The sequence below is a fragment of the Rhinatrema bivittatum genome, chromosome 12 (assembly GCF_901001135.1).
Source record: "Rhinatrema bivittatum chromosome 12, aRhiBiv1.1, whole genome shotgun sequence".
NCBI classification, from domain to species: Eukaryota; Metazoa; Chordata; class Amphibia; order Gymnophiona; family Rhinatrematidae; genus Rhinatrema; species Rhinatrema bivittatum.
This window is the reverse complement of record NC_042626.1, coordinates 48406740-48423502: the sequence shown is the minus strand read 5'-3', so window position 1 is coordinate 48423502 and position 16763 is coordinate 48406740. Positions and strand designations below refer to the sequence as shown.

The window sequence follows — 16763 nt, the reverse complement described above, 5'->3', positions numbered from 1 at the left end:
AGCTATCTTCTCCAAGCTACAGCCCTAACCTTTTTAGCCTTTCCTCATAAGGGAGCCATTCCATCCCCTTTTATCATTTTGGTCAGTCTTCTCCGTATCTTCTCCAGTGCAACTATATCTTTTTTGAGATGCGACAACCAGAATTGCACATAGTATTCAAGGTATGGTCTCACTATGGAGTGATATAACTCCTAATATGGAACCTAACATCATATAACTACAACATGGGTTATTTTTTTCCTATATGCATCACCTTGTACTTGTCCACATTAAATTTCGTTTTCCATTTGGATGCCCAATCTTCCAGTCTCAAAAGGTCCTCCTACAATTGATCACAATACAAGTGATTTAACTACTCTGAATAATTTTGTCTCAATTGCATATTTGATCACAGTCATATCCCTTTTCCAGATCATTTATAAATATATTAAAACACCGGTCCAAGAACAGATCCCTAAGATACTTCACTGTTTATTTTTTCCATTGAGAAAACTGACCATTTAATCCTACTCCATTTCATGTCTTTTAACCAGTTTGCAATCCACTCATTGCCTTCTATCTCATAACTTTTTAGTTTTCTTAGAAGCCTCTCATGAGGGACTGTCAAATGCCTTCTGAAAATCCAAATACACTACATCTACCAGTTCACCTTTATTCACGTTTATTAACCCCTTAAAAAAAAAAAGTAGCAGATTTGTGAGGCAAGACTTCCCTTTAGAAATTGATGCTGGCTGTGACCCATTAAACCATGTTTATCTATGGTTTAATGGGACACAGCCAGCATGGATTTACCAAAGGGAAGGTGGTGAGAAAAAACTCTTGAGCATAGTGGATGCCTTGCAACGCCATATGGTTGATTTGCAGATGACTCCTCTGGGAACCAAGATTCTTGGGTCTATGCCTCTCCCTTTGGTGAAGGCATCAGTTGACAGTCACTTGCAGTGAAACATGCAACAATTGGCCCATGTTCAGAGCCTCCGGATTCACCCACAATGAAGGGATGCTCTTACCCCAGGAGATTTGATAGGATAAAGACTGATTAAACTATTGCCTCTATTGAAGGCCCTGCATGAGCAGATGAGTCAAAGGAATCACATGCATCAACAGACTGTTTTGCTCAGTCATGATGAGAGAGACCCCTTACTAGGCCCCCTAAGCAATGTTGCTTTTTCAAATAAGAAATGCTTTCTTATGAAGTCTATATTCAGGCTCCAATGAACTGAATTCTTTGAGCTGAAACCAGGTTTGACTTGGCAAAATTGACCAGGAAACCCAGGGACTGGAGGAGCTGTATGGTCTTTGAGGGACGTTAGAACTCCTGATTTATTTAGATATTTTATATATAATCGTTCCATGTAAAGATCACAACAGTTTATAAAAGTAACATTCATAGCTATATATCACATAAAAGACAGGTTACAGAGATTGTATTCATCAACTGAAACGTTCCATTACATATTAACTAAAGATCTAGGACATAAGGTGAAGGGCATAGTACAGCATATTTCACATAAGAGCCAGTGTGTTGCTTTGGGGTTCTTTTATTCTTTTGTCTCTAATTATTGTTCTCCACATTATGATTTTAAGGTAGGTTGCATGCATTTTTGAATAGCCATGTTTTTAGCTCACTTTTAGATTTCTATCTGGTATCAAATGTAACATTTCAGATAGAGAATTCTAAAGTTTTGGGCCCATGATGGAGAACACACGATCTCTTATTTGCGACAGATGTGTGCTCCGTATTGTAGGTACTCCTTTATTTTGAGATCTTAGTATAATGCAATGTCACTCTGATCATACCAGTGATTGGAGTGAATGATTCTGAATACTAACGTTAATACTTTAAAGTAGATTTGTGATAGTTCTGGCAGCCAATGTAGAGAAATCAGTGAGGGTGTTGTGTGATCAAATTTTCTAGTTCCTAGCAGAAGTCTTGTAGCTGCATTTTGTAATAATTGTAATGGTTTTAGGGTATTTGCAAGAAGACAGAGTAGTAAAGAGTTACAGTAGTCCAGGGTGGAGAAGATTAGGGTTTGCAGTATGGCGCAGTCAATTGTCCAGGAATGGGAACAGAAGTCTCCCTGTAACTAAGTTGTGCCGCTACTACCGTAAGGCATTTTGTGAATACTCTCAGAGCAGCAGAGAGGTCAAAGGGGAGCATCTTGTATTGCACTAGTGTGTGTCCTTCACCACAAACATGGGGAACTTGTGATAGGCAGGGTGAATATGGGTGTGTGCATAAGCATCCTTCAGATCCATACCACACATCCAATCCCTCAGTTGAAAAAAGGCAGAATCATCTGGAGGGTTTTCATTCTGAACCTCTCCTACCAACAACAACTTGTTCAGTCTCTGCAAGTGCAGTATAGGTCTTAGACTGCCACCCTACCCCCAAACTTCTTAGTGATTGGGAAATACCTGGAACAGAATCCCTGGCCACACCTCCTGAGGAGAGACAGCATTTTGATTGAGTTCTGCTGAAAAGCACCTCCACTTTCAGTTGCAACTGGGCCGAGAAGGTTTAGAGCTGAAGACTGAAGTCTGCTGGGTCAGATGAGAGAGAGAAGTGCAAGAGGTAGCCATGCGCCACAATTTTCAGGACACACTGGAGGGAGTGGGGGAGAGAGCCAGGTCTCAAAATAATTACACTGGCGCCAGGCTTTGGCTGATACTTCACCATCCTTCAACCTTGGGCAGGCAAATGCTGAAGAGTGCAAGGAACTCGAAGATGCTGAAAAGAGTTGAAGAGGCATCTTTGGAAGAATGGACGCTTGTAGAGAAAATACTGGCATTGGCAGGGCCAACTGGTCTGACCAGAGCTGACAGCGATTGCAATGTGGATTGATATTCCGTAAATCAAAGCCACCATCTCTTGAACTTTGCTACTGAATAAATTGTCCCCTATGCAAGACACATCCGCAAGACGATAATGCACATGCTTTTGGAGCCACGCTCACAGCCACATGAGCAGTTTGGTTCCTAGTGAAATGGCTGCAGTGTCAAAAGCTTTGAAAGTGGAATGGATAAAAGTGCTTCTCACTTACCTCCACTGCTCGGTGGAAGACCACATTCTCTGGGTCTGTTAAATCTGTGCATGTATTTATGCAGATGCTGCATCAGGCAGAGTTGGCGAGCTGTGATCCAGGCACTTAGCATGGACACCTGGAAAATCTCTCCTCTATATACGTTAGCATCTTTAAGTCATTCCCAAGAGGTATATTGGAGTGCACGTAGCATAATTTAAATAACTCTACCACTACTCAGTGGTGGGAAGTTGGGCCACCCCATAACCTGGGGATGCTTGGACCCTGTATTTTAAATTCAGCTTATGAGCCACTGTCAGGCATGGCATTCCATGTCTGCCACATCCTCATTGGGAGGTTATAGAAACATAGAAGCATGACAGCAGAAAACAACCGTATGGACCATCCAAGTCTGCCCATCCGTCCAATTAATTTAGCATTATAATTCTCATCACTTCCATAGAGATCCCTTGTATTTATTCACATGCTTTCTTGAATTTAGATACTGTTTTTGTCTCCACCACTTACAATAGGAGGCTGTTCTGTAGGGGGATTTCTGGCTGTAACCTGCCTGCACACTGCTTTTTCTTTTTCCACGATCCCTTCAATTAATATGAGATACACATGTGGACCATTTGTCTGTGAAATATTATTTAATCGGAACTACCGTAATGACACTAATAAAAGGGACAGCACTTATTAGGGAACAAAAATAAAAAAAGTTACAAAAGCATTCTTGACATCCAGTGCTTATCAGATTACAAAATTAATGCTAGCATCACATCCCTTTAGTCTGGACTTGCCTTAAGTTCACAACCCACTAAACCGTGACTGGGCCCACAATTTCTCATCAATACGGGACTTACAACATGCTCTCTGGGTCCTTGGTCTGGCAGTCTCAGCCCTTCTCGGTCTTCGGCACAGAGCTAGAGAAGACAACCTCTGTCACAGAAGCAACAGAGGTCGTTCAGCTCTCCAGTCTCTGATACCTGAGGCATGCAGGACCGGCTCTGCTGTGCCTTTTGTCTCTGCAAATTGCTTCTGCCTGGGATGCAGGTGGGGGGGCAGCAGCACTCTGATGGGTCATCTTCTTCTGGATGGGTAACGATAGACCGATAATGAGTTATCGACAATGAGCGACCCAAAGTGTTTGCTCCCTGCAGCTTTTAAGGGCTCACCTATGCATAGTTCAGTAGCTTCATGCAGAGTCAGGTGAATACACAATTAAGGTTGTGATATGCTGTAGCTTCCTGCATCTTCAGAGCTCTTTATTTCTCCAGGTTCAGAGAGGGGCCAGCATGACAACTACCAGTTGTTTACATCTGATAGTGAACTGATAAGTCCTGATCTCAAATTGGCCCCAGAGCCATAAACAGAGGCCCCTAGTGTTCTGGCTGCACAGATTCACAAGGCACCCTACAGTTCCACACATCCATCATGCTATCTGTAAAATATTTCCTAAGATTACGCCTAGGTCTATCCCCTTTCAACCTCATCTTATGACCCCCTCATTTTAGAACCTCTCTTCCATTGAAAAAGGCTCACATGGAAATCTTTGTGATATTTGAATGTCTCTATCATCTCTCCTCTATCTTGCCATTCCTCTAGGGTATACATGTTTATCCCCTTATGCTTTAGAATGAAGACCACTGACTATTTTAGTAGCCACCCTCTGGTCCAATTTCATCCTGTTTATATCCTTTTGAAGGTGTGGTCTCCATAACTTTACACAGTATTACAAGTGAGGTCTTACCAGAGACCTATACAGGGACAATATCACTTCCCTTTTTCTGCTAACCATTTGTCTCCATACACAGCCAAGCATCTTTCTGGCTTTTACTGATGCTTTAATCCACCTGTTTGTTTATGCAAAAGCTTGTGAACCAGGATAGTTGCAGAATCTGTTGGAAGATGACAGAAATGAAGAAGCCCGAATACATGTTTTTCAGGTCCTTTTCTTTCCTGATACCAATGTTTTTTCTAACTTAACCAAGTTTTATCCTTGTAAAAGAGATCTGGAGAAGTATGCTGAGGCAAGTCAGGTAGATCTGAAGGAATTCCCGTAAAATCTTCCGCCTCTCTTGACCACAGGATAACACTAAGCCATGACACTGAAAAAGATGAGGGCTTATTGAGGAGGAGGCCTCTGCTGTTTTGAGGGGGAAATATCTGGTAATAATTCAGAATGGACAGTCTACTTCATCCCATCCCAATTCATGAGGGGACTCCCCTGCATGAGCAGAAATGATCACCTCACCGTGAAGACTTCTTAACTCTGAAAGCTCTTATGGAGAGGCAAGCACCAGTACAGGATCCTCTCCATCTTGGACAGGAGAGGTTCCAGTTTCTATCTCTGGTTACCAGGGCTTAGGGAGACATTCTTTACTAGCTCTGACAGCTGGAGAACCTTCTGTGCTAGATCTGGAGGAGTGACATACTCTTCAGAAATCCAGGACAGTTCATCATCACTAAACAGTGGATGCTAAAACAGAGGACAGTGCCATTTTTGGAATTCAATGGATTATATTTAATTTATTTAAAACAATTTATATTTCACAATTAGTATGCATTCAACATGGATTACAACTTTTAAAGTACATGATCCGAGGCAGCCAGGTGTTTTGGGGTTTTTTTTAAAACCAGAAGTAGGACTTTCCAGATGAATGATCAATTTCTTTGATTATGTGACCAGAGTTGGATATATTTGGATTTCAGTAATGCTTTTGAAACTGTTCCTTACAGACGACTTGTAAATAACTTGAGCACTCTTGGTATGGGCTCTAAAGTGACTAGGTTAGAAACTGGTTCAATAGGAGGCAACAGGGTAGCGTGAAATAGAGCTCACTCCAAGGAAGGCAGGTGTTACTAATGGTCTATCACAGGGATTGGTCCTTGGACGAGTTCTTTTCAACATTTTTGTAAATGACGTTGCAGAACAATTGTTGGGAAAGGTTGTCTCTGCTGATGGTACCAAGATCTGCAACATGGTTGAGAGCAAGAAAGATGTAAAAAACATGAAGCTTAGTTTGAGAAGAGGTCCAGGGTCTAACAATTAAGATTTAATGCTAAAAATGTAGTTATGCATAGGGGGTAAAATTCTTCTAAGCATGAAAGAGCAGCAGGATTGAGGGGTGTTCGTAAATAATGATCTTGAGGTTGCCAAAAAGGTGAACAAGGAGAAAACAAAAAACAGAAAGACGATTAGCTGCATAGAGAGAGGAATGGTCATCAGAAAAAGGAAGGTGATATTGCCCTATATAGGTCCCTGGTGAGACCTTATTTGGTATATTATGTGCAATTCTGGAGCCCGCACCTTCAAAAGGATATTGGTTGGAGTCTAAGCAGAGGAAGGCTACTAGAATGATCAATGGTCTTCATTCTAAAGCATATGGGGACTTAAAGATCTAAACATGTATACACCCTAGAGGATAGGAGAGAGAGAGAGGAGATATGATAGGAAAATTAGTTCTTATCTGATAAATTTTCGTTTCTATAGTACCACAGATCAGTCCAGACTGCTGGGTTTTGCCTCCCTTCAAGCAGATGGAGACAGAGAAAAACTTTGAGGGCACCCCCTCTTAACCGGTGTGCCACCTGCAGCACCTCAGTACGAAGAATTTCCAAGCAGAAAAATGTAATAATTGAGCAGGCATGTCAAGCAAAGGACAAGGAAGAACTCCAATTAAACTATATACATGTGAACTCTGTGTAGGATAAGGAAAACCTGTATCCTTCCTTCGGTCTAAAAATAACCAGAAGGAAAAAAAAAAAAAAAAAAAAGAGAGACCGTGGCGACAGCTCAAGTGGACTGTCTCTTAAGAATGAACAACCTTACAGGTGGGCATCTGGACTGATCCGAGGTACTACAGGAACGAAAATTATCAGGTAAGAACTAATTTTCCTTTCCCTGTACGTACCCAGATCAGTACAGACTAGTTGGATGTACCCAAGTTCGCATAACTAGGGTGGGACTTTGAAAGCCCACTCGGATGATGCTGCCACCGAAGTTGATGACGTCTGAAGCCTGGACGTCCAAATGATAACGTATAAAGTCCCTCCTGCGAGAGCTGGCCCCATGCAGCGCAGGCAGACGCTCTCGGCATGCCGCGAAGGGGGCGGGGTGATGAAGCGCGGGAAGTGAAGCTCCTCGGCGCCGGAAAGTATGGCTCAAGCCAAGGACCGCCCCGGGAAACTAAAAGCCGCCGAGGAATGGGACCTCCCAGCGGACGGCGGCCCCGGGGAATGGACGTCGCGGGTTGGTAAGCAGCGGGGGCGGGGGGAGAAGAGGTTAGAACCTCTAACTTGCACCCCGGTGGTCTGTCGCAATCCAAAAACAAGCCTGGGAAGACAGCACTAGAAACTAGACAGTCAGGAGGTAGAAAGACAGGAAGCCCAGACCTGTCAGCAAGTGTCCTGAGGAGAGCCAGCAGCAGCGACTCTCCCAACTCACAAAAGCATTTTTTTTTTTTTTTAAACTTGAGAACTTGATCCCTCAACAAATGAAAAAGAATAGAAACCTAGCTGAGCAAAAAGAACACACTAGGCTCATGTACTGGGGAACTTATGTTCCCCTGCTCCTATCTGCTGGAGTCAGAAAGATACTGAGGAATGAGACCAGGGATGTGGGCTTATGTAGCACCTCCCTCAGAAGTTCTTGTCTGACTCCATCTGCTGGACGGGGGACATAATCCACCGTCTGGACTGATCCTGGTACATACAGGGAAGTGTCGTTTGGACACCACCACCGACACCATAGCGCGGGCCGTGGTTCTCACCAGGTCAGAAAAGGCATCCGTGCCATAGGCAACCCCTGCCTCCAGGCAGGCCGCCTGGACTGGGGAAAGAGTCCCGGAGGCCGACTGGTCCTGTGGCTTCTGGATCCAACACAAACAGGCCTGCTGCATCAGACTTGCACATACCGCCACCTGCAGGCAGAGTCCCAGGACCTCAAAAGCTCGCTTGAGATGCACTCCAACTTCCGATCCTGAACATCCTTCAGAGCTGAAGCTCCAGCCACTGGAATAATGGTCTTCTTAGTGACTGCCGAAACTGCCGCATCCACCTTCGGGACCTTGAGAACGTCCAGATGGTGCTGCAGAAGCAGATAAAGCTTGGACATTGCTCTGCCAACTCGCAGACCTGAGTCAGGGGAATCCTACTCAGTTGATCAATTTCTGAATTTTCTTCGGAATTGGGAAAGCGCTGGGGGATCTCCGTAGGCCATCCAGAACCGGATTAACCCCTTCAGCATCTGAATCCTCCAGGGTGAGCTTAATCCCCAGCTCCTCCAACACCTGAGGTATAAGCGGGCGAAGCTCCTCTCTTGTAAAGCCGGATCACCTGTGGATCATCGCCTTCAGCCTCTGGACACTCCAAGGTCCAGAGGCTGGACCTTGGAGTTCAGTTTTAGAGTCCCCTGGGTCCAGAGAGGGACCCCCAATCAGGTCCCCATCCTGATAGGCCTCCGAGGAGACCTCATCCTCCTGCTTAGATTCGTCTGAATCTTCCGAGTCTGATTCCAGTCGCACTAGCCGTCCCTCGGGAGGCAGAGTTCGCGGGCCTGCAGAACCTTTAGGGAGACCTTCCCCCGCTTCGCCGAACCTGTCGGGCCTTCTGTGACACTGCACTTACCTGCCTAGCCAGGAAGGCCTCGTGCAGTAAAAGTACGAATTCGCACAAACCCCTCTCCCCCCGGGGCCCCCGAAGGGGCTGCTAGGGCCCGAGACATCCGGGACCTTTTTCCCCAGGTCGAACCATGGAAGACAAGAGCGGCGGGGACCCCCGGGGAGAAGCCCCCCCTATCCAGCTTCGCTTCTGCGGCCATAGTCACTCCCTCCTGTGATCCCAGCACCACCGCCGCGGTCCATGAATGCCTCCGTGGCTTTACTTACCTTTCAGACCCCCTTCCCCCCTCCAGCACACTCCGTGCAGAGGAGGAGGTCATTCAGGCTGACCAACGGGCTACCACAGGCCCTGCAGGTCTCTCTGAGCTGCTTGACTGTCATAACAAGCACCAAGAAATAAAGCAAGGCAAAATAAAAATCTAAACAGGCAATCCTATGCTTGCTGCGCTTCCACGTAGCCCGGATTGCGAGGGGGAGGGGCACATCACATGGCAGCTGTCAAACCCTGAAGAGGGCACACTGCCCCAAGAATTTCCCGCCGGTGCAGTGAACAGGCCGCTGCTGCGACTGAAAACAGTGCGGTTCGTTCAGGAGTACAGCCAGCCCCCACTGGAGTGAATCTGCCCCGACAGGGATCACCCTCCTCCAAAGGATCCCCCGAACCGCCCACTTACTGCCCAGCCTGCACCCGAAAATCTCGCCAAGGATTTCAGGCTGCTAGGCCGCACAGCCTGCTTACATGCGTCTGCTGTTGCAAAAGCAGACAGCTGCCGGTGACTTTTTTTTTTTTTAACAAAGATTTAAAGGTCCACACACACAGGAAAGCACAAAAATAAAAGTAAGGGTACTTCCCTGTCCTGGGCAGGCGGAGGGGCTTTGGGCCCACAGAGGGAACCAGACCACTGGCTGTCAGTGGTCCTGGGCTGAAGCTGGCCAGGGGCATCCAACCCCCTGTTCGCCCGGCTCAACCCAAGGGACGACCCTTCTGCAGGAGCCTGTCAGGACTGCAGCATTAGCAACTCTACCATCTGCTGGAGGTAGAGAAATACTGAGGGACTGCAGGTGGCACTCTCGTATATGTGGCAGTGCCCAAAGTTTTGTTCTCTACCTCCATCTGCTGGTAAGGATGAATAAAACCCGCTTGTCTGGACTGATCTGGGTATGTTCAGGAATATTACATTTAACTAGGAGTGGATTGGCAGAAAAGGCGACCATATGGAGAAATTTTACCTGTTAATATCCTTTCCATTAGTCTTGCTACACCAGAATTCTGTGGGCTCTGTCTCCCTCTGTTGGTAGGAGGGCATAATCCACTGGTTTGGACTGGTCTGGCATAGCAGGATGACATAGGATTTTTCTGTTGTCACATTTTTATGGAGGAATGCTGAGCTATGGCAGCTGGTTCTGAGGTGCTTCAATCCAGTTATATCAACACTTGTCTCTGAATAGCACCTTGGTCCATGTATGGCACTAGCTGAGCCTTCTTTATGCCGTAACTTCAGCGATAAGTCTCCTGGACTTGCACACCAAAGTGCTCCACTCCAACTGATGGTGCCTTGGCATGCTGTGCCAACTGGGATTACTGTGCCTTAGAGTGTGAGCTCTGCACAGAAAACATGGATGGCGCATGTTTGGCTCCAAGTCTGGATAAAATAAATGACTCAATGCAATGGAAATTTTCTGCATAATGAAGGATAAAAGAAACTGCACCTATGAGGCTATCTCCCTCCTTGGCATCAAGTAAGGCCCTACTCCAGTGAAGCACCACAGCCAACAGTACCAACTTTGTTCCAGCTCCGAGGGGGAATGATCCCAAGTGGACAGAGGGCCTTCATATCATTTAGAAGCTCTTGCTGGAGACTTGTCTGATGCTGCAAGCTTCTTAGCCACACTCATCCTCTGACTTGAGATGGATATGGGAACCAGCACCAGCCACTTTGACTCCCTGTGTCAAAAGTCTGATTTCACCTCACTCCTAATTGAGCTCTGATCAGCCCCACACTAAGACTTAGAACTCATACCTGCCTGTGCCCTCCTGTTGTGCAGTTCGGGACGTCCAACCATATTTTGTAGCAGTTGCAAGAGCCATGGTCTGACTCTAGGAAGAGATAGCAGATAGCATGCATATCCTATAATGGACATCTGGTGCTCAGATAGTCCTTGAAGCTGCTGAGTATGGATATCTTGGCCCTGGACTTTTCCATGGTCATCTTTTAAAGAACTGACAAGTTCAGTTGTAAGGGCTGCTGAAGCGGCAGTAAAAAAAACCACCCAAAAAAAAACAAACAGGCAGCAACAAAGCAGATGAAGAGACTGAGGGACTCATGAGGTAGTGCTTGTGCACACGGGAAACTCCATGCATGCTCAGCCAAGCTTTTACTGAGCTCAGAGAGCTGGGTCCATGTCGTTGATGTCCAACGACATCGCCGACATGTAAAGCAGAGTTGCTCACCTGTAACAGAGGACAGCAGGATGTCAGACCTCACACATGGGTGATATTATCCAATAGAGCCAGTCATGGAACTTTGATCTCATAGAATCTAGAGCCTTCAGTATGCTCTACTGAGCATGGGCAGCTGTAATTTCCTTGCCCCCTAGGCAGAACCCCTCAGTCCATTATATAGCTAATACATGGAGAAAAGCAAGTTTGCTTACCATAAACAGTGTTTCCGTAGATAGCAGGATGAATTAGCCATGCTGTCTGGGAAGTGTCGCGACCCGAAGTAGGCAAAGTCTCCTCAGCTATTAACAGAGTTTTGACTCTGTGCGTCTGCATGGTGGTGTTCCCGCGCGGTTCCCTCTTCTCCTCAGTTTCTTTGTAGCCAAGCGAGAGGTAAGTTAGGTAGTCTGTCCTGTAGTTGACTGTCTAGGGAGGAGGGAGGGAACGCATGGCTAATTCATCCTACTATCTACGGAAACACAGTTTACGGTAAGCAAACTTGCTTTTTCCCCATCGATAGCAGGGCTGAATTAGCTATGCTGTCTGGGAGTCCCAAGCTCCCTGGTTGTGTCCATGCGTATTGCTTTTTTTGAAGGTTTGGACAGCAACCTTTGAAGTAGTAGACAGTGTCATAGCTTTTGTGCAGTTGATAAGACTGCTGTGCCCAGTGCTGCATCAGAGGCCATTTGTTGTTGAAGGGAATAATGAGATGTGAAGGTATGAATGGAGGACCATGTTGCTGCCTTGCAGATGTCCAGTAGAGGGACATTGTTCACGTGAGCAACTGATGTTGCAGTGGCGCGTATCTGATGCATCTTAGGCCTACTGTCCAGTTTGATAGAACGTTTGTTGTAACAAAATAGGATGCATTGTGATAACCAATTCGCTATAGTTCTTTTTTAGACAGGTTGGCCCGGATCGTTGGGGTTAAAGGAAAGGAACAGCTGAGAGGGTCTAGAAGCGCGCCGAGTCCTTTGTTTGTAGTATGCTAGAGCTCTTTTATAGTCCAGGGTATGTAAAAGTTTCTCTCGGTCATTGGCATGTGGCTTTAGCATAAAAATGGGGAGAGTGATGGTTTGATTTAGATGGAAAGAGGAAACCACCTTTGGGAGAATGCTTGTAGTTCACTGACCCTCCGTGCTGATGTAATAGCCACAAGAAAAACAGTTTTCCATGTCACATATTTCATGTGGCTGGTTTCTAGTGGTTCAAAAGGTGATAATTTGTTCCAAAACTACATTGAGATCCCATGGTACCGGTGATTTGGTCACTGGCGGGCGAAGACGTACCATGCCTTTCAGGAACCTAGATATTAGTGGGTGATTTGATATAGGAAGATCGTTGTGCTGTTCATGAAACGCTGCTATAGCGCTAATGTGTACTCTGACTGAAGTGGTAGCTGAACCCGCTTCGTAGAGAGTGTGTAGATATTGTAGTAGTTGTGAGGCAGTAGCAGAAAAAGGATCTATGTTCCTAGGAGTGCACCAAGATAGGTAACGATGCCATTTGCCTATATAGTTACATCTGGTGGAAGGTTTCCTGGATGCAATGAGGATCTCTTCCACATCAGTGGGTAAATGAAGATGGGATCACATCACCCCTATCCTCCAAAATCTTCACTGGCTGCCCATAAAATTTAGGATACAATTTAAATCCCTCATGATGATTCACAAGGCTCTTCACAACATCTCCCCCCTCAACCTATCCTTCCAACTACAGCAACACGTCTCCAATAGACCGATCAGAAGTGCATACCAGAACATGCTTCACACCCAGCCAACAAAAACCTCATTGAGGAAACGAGCTCTGTCCACTGCAGGTCCCCATCTTTGGAACCTGCTCCCACCGGACCTCCGCCAAGAACCATGCCTTCCGACATTCAAAAAGAAGCTAAAAACTTGCCTATTCACTCAAGCTTTCCCTGAGAGCTAAAATCTGGTGAAGCGACAGACGATATACCTACCTCTGTACATATGTTCCTGATTTATGGTTCCTGATTTATGGTTCACAGTTACATTTAATTGAGTTTATGAAAGTTCTCTTTTAATAGTTTTCCTGTATACTTGTGTTAATGTATTCTGCCTTGAGGCGACTGTTTTAATGTATTTCCGCCCTGGAGGCGACTGTTCAGTTCCTTGTAAACCGGTGCGATATGTATTCTTTACAGGAACATCGGTATATAAAAATTAAAAAATAAATAAATGATTCAATACTTGCCGTTCAATCTCCATGCTGTAAGATGAAGAGATTGATTCAGCGGGTTAAGAAGAGAGCCTCCTTCTTGTGTCAGTAGATGTGGACTGTTCTGAAGCAGTATCGGTGGGCGTATGGAAAGACGCATCAGATACACATAACATGGCTGCCTTGGCCATGCTGGAGCGATGAGTATCATGTCCGCTACATCTTGTATACACTTCTGAACCGTCCGAGAAATTAGTGGGATGGGAGGATACGCATACATCAAGCCTGTCGCCCATGGAATGAGAAAGGCATCTGGGGCGAACCGTATGCTGCTGGGATAAATGGAGCAGAAGGTTTGAACTTGTCTGTTGCTTTCTGTGGCAAAAAGATCTATCGATGGAAAACACCATTGCTGAAAAATGTTTTCTGCTACTCTGGATTTAGGGTCCACTGTTTACTATGAGATTGCTTGAGAGAAGCCTGTTCCGTAGGTGTTTTCTTTGTGGCTGTTTCAATTGTTGATAAACTTTTTGAGTAAACAGCCCATTTGGCACCATGCGTTAGAGCGGAGCCGTCTTCTAACTGAATGGTGTGCTTTACCGCAGGCCTGTGTTTCGTGATGGAGCATTGCGTCGTAGCAATGTCTTGCTTCAATACAACTTGATTCGAGGCGGCGCGGTGCTTCTCGGCGGTGCCGCACTTCGAGGTGTCGCTGTAGCGTCGTGAACTCATGCGTCGTCTCGCCGTGAGTCGTATGGGGTTCAATTGGCTTTAATAGCCTAGAACTTGTCAACGCATCTCCTTTTCCTCGAATTTCCTCCGGAGCCCCGGTGTGCATCGAGGTTCACTGGGGCTTTTGAAACCCCGAGATAGAGTGCAGCTTGTTTCTTTGTGTTTCAGAGGGACCCAGGGAGGAAGCCGCTTTGAGTGGGCCTTACCTGTCTTTGCCGGTCCCGGCGAAGAATGGGCCAATGTTGGTGGGGCATAGGAGCCCATTTTGAGATGCTTTGTCTTCGCTGCTCGGTGGCATTGGGCCCGAGGAGACATGCGGCCGCAGTCTTGACACGACTTTTGGTCGTGATCTGGGCCTAAGCAGAGGTAGCAATAATTATGTCCGTCGGAAACGGCCATAATTTTGCCACATTGGCAATATTTAAATCCTGACGGCTTGGGAGCCATCAAGAATTAAAAAAAGATGAAAAAAATCTTCTGAGAGAAAAATTGTGAGGAGAAACTAACCCCGCATGCGATCGGCTCGTGGAAAAAAAGAAACAGAAGAGGGAACCATGCGGGAACACCACTGTGCAGAGGCACAGAGTCAAAACTCTGTTAATAGCTGAGGAGACTCCGCCTACTTCGGGTCACGACGCTTCCCAGACAGCATGGCTAATTCAGCCCTGCTAGCGACGGGAAAACAATTCTCTTCTGTCATAGCCCCCTTTTTGGGTTGGCTGCCTCGCGTTTAAAATGGAGAAAGGTGGTGCTTTCAGTACTATAGGGTTACCCCACTTTGTCCTGTTTTGGGCAGTCTGTAGCTAGGGTTTCATTCATGTCCTGTGACTGGCTCCATTGGATGATGTCACCCATGTGTAAGGACTGTAATCTGCTTGTCCATGGAGAATTGTTAATTCAGGCTGTTTGTCCACGGAGAATCAGAATGTTAGTACAAATCAAACATTGTATGTTTTTCATCTTCATAGCAGTTTGTCTATATTATAGTTTGGCTCTTTTTGAAGTTTTATGGGTTCACAGTACTTCAGACTCACTCTGTATAAAAGAAACACTGTTTAATCTTGAAAGTTTAAAGGGAATTTAATTTGAGGAGTCCTTTGCAAATGTTCTTTTTGCTGTAATATCACTATGACGAACCCATGATTCTGCATTTCCCTGCTTTACACAATACCAATATGGAAATCTGGCTGACTGCATCCAACAAGTAAGTTATTAAAAGGAAGGATTTAAACTGTTTAATTGCATCTACCTGTGAAGCACTATGTCCAAGCCAAGCAACACAAGCCACTATATTAATGTGGCTAAGAACTATGCATATAACACCCTTGACCCATAACATTTTTAGATTTATAATTGAAGAAAGTGAATCTTAAGACTTTTTTGGTTAGTCACACTTTCCTTAGAGGAGACTATGCTTCCCTAGAAGGTAACTTGCAGATGAATATGCCCCCTGGTGTGTTGTAGCTATTTAAAACATTTGGAAAGGACACTGCCACCCCTTTACCTTTCCTATTAAGAAGTAAACCAGGGACTCTTTGGGAACAATTTGTTTCAGTTCTTCAAGTTCCTGTAAAGCAGACTGTGAAAAACAAGAAAAGGGAGAAAAATTTGCTCTTTTCAACATACCATACCTGGCAAGATTATTAGTACAAGTAGTCTAACAAATACATATTTTAGGAACAGAAAGCTAAAGAAAATTAAAATTCTATTAATGGATGCCTTTCCTCCCTGAAACCATCAAAATGAATATAAAAAAGCCACACCCAAACACCCCTCCTCAAATACATAGAGAAACATTTTCTACAAGAATTCTATTACTTGGTATGAAGGCATCTCTGGCTAAGTAGATCTGGATTATTTCCTGCTTAGTAGCAGCATGGCATCCTCATTCTGCAAAGTGCTCAGGGTCTAGGAGGGGGGCAATAGGGGCAACTCAACACTCATGGTTTAGTGGGTGGCAGGGAACATTGTTCTAATAGATACGACAGACTGTAAGCCGTGTGAGGCATGACATTATATACCCTCTCTCGCAGGAGGTTCATGTAGTTTCTAGTCTGAAGCCACAGATAATGGCACCAAAGGAAAAAAGGCCCCCTGTTCCTGCAAGCAATTCTGGATTCAACTAAGAGTTATAAAATTCTGCAGGATATTTTGCATTTTCATTGTTTTTCGTTAATCTTTTCTTCTGTTCCTCTTATTTCTTCCCCCTTCCTCCCAGTCTATCCTTCCATCTTCTCCCCCTCCGGTGGCTTACCTCTTTCCTCTCTCTGCCACTCACCCATCCTGTCTCCTCCAGTCTTTCATCCCTCCAAGCTCCCCCCAAATTCACCCAGCCTATCATCCCTTCACCCAGTCTCAACCATACCCTTACAGAATAGTATGGTTGCTGTGTTTGTTTGAATGCCCAGAAATATAGGTTAACAAATAAAAATCTTAGAGGCCGCGAAGTATGCATACATACCTGTGTGTTCATCAACAATAAGAAGGCGGGAATGGGTGGAGTGTGGACATTCCGGGCCAGGGCCAAGACTTACACGCTTAACTCCGAATTTTGCAAAAGCTGATCTTGGCATGCATTGGCATGTTATCCATGTAACTTCACTGCTGCTCCTGATGTTGAGCAAGTCTGGAGATCTCAAATTTTAAGACTTTCAGCACAGCGTGAAGGCTCAGGATTAAGTGGGGGGCTTACAGGATGAACAACCAGAGGGGTCTTGAAGACCTCAATTTCAACCTGACAAACTGGTGGACCAATTGGAAAAA

General features: G+C 45.3%; 1 protein-coding gene across 9 annotated transcripts in view; it reads right to left on the bottom strand.

The window, feature by feature from the left end:
* CDC27 (cell division cycle 27) overlaps positions 1 to 16763 on the bottom strand; it is a 195631-nt gene that overhangs the window by 18932 nt on the left and 159936 nt on the right. For all 9 annotated transcript variants that reach the window (XM_029574213.1, XM_029574212.1, XM_029574216.1 and 6 more), the window contains one exon: positions 15505 to 15579. In XM_029574213.1, coding sequence (XP_029430073.1) covers positions 15505 to 15579 — 75 coding nt within the window. The remainder of the gene's footprint in view (positions 1 to 15504; positions 15580 to 16763) is intronic.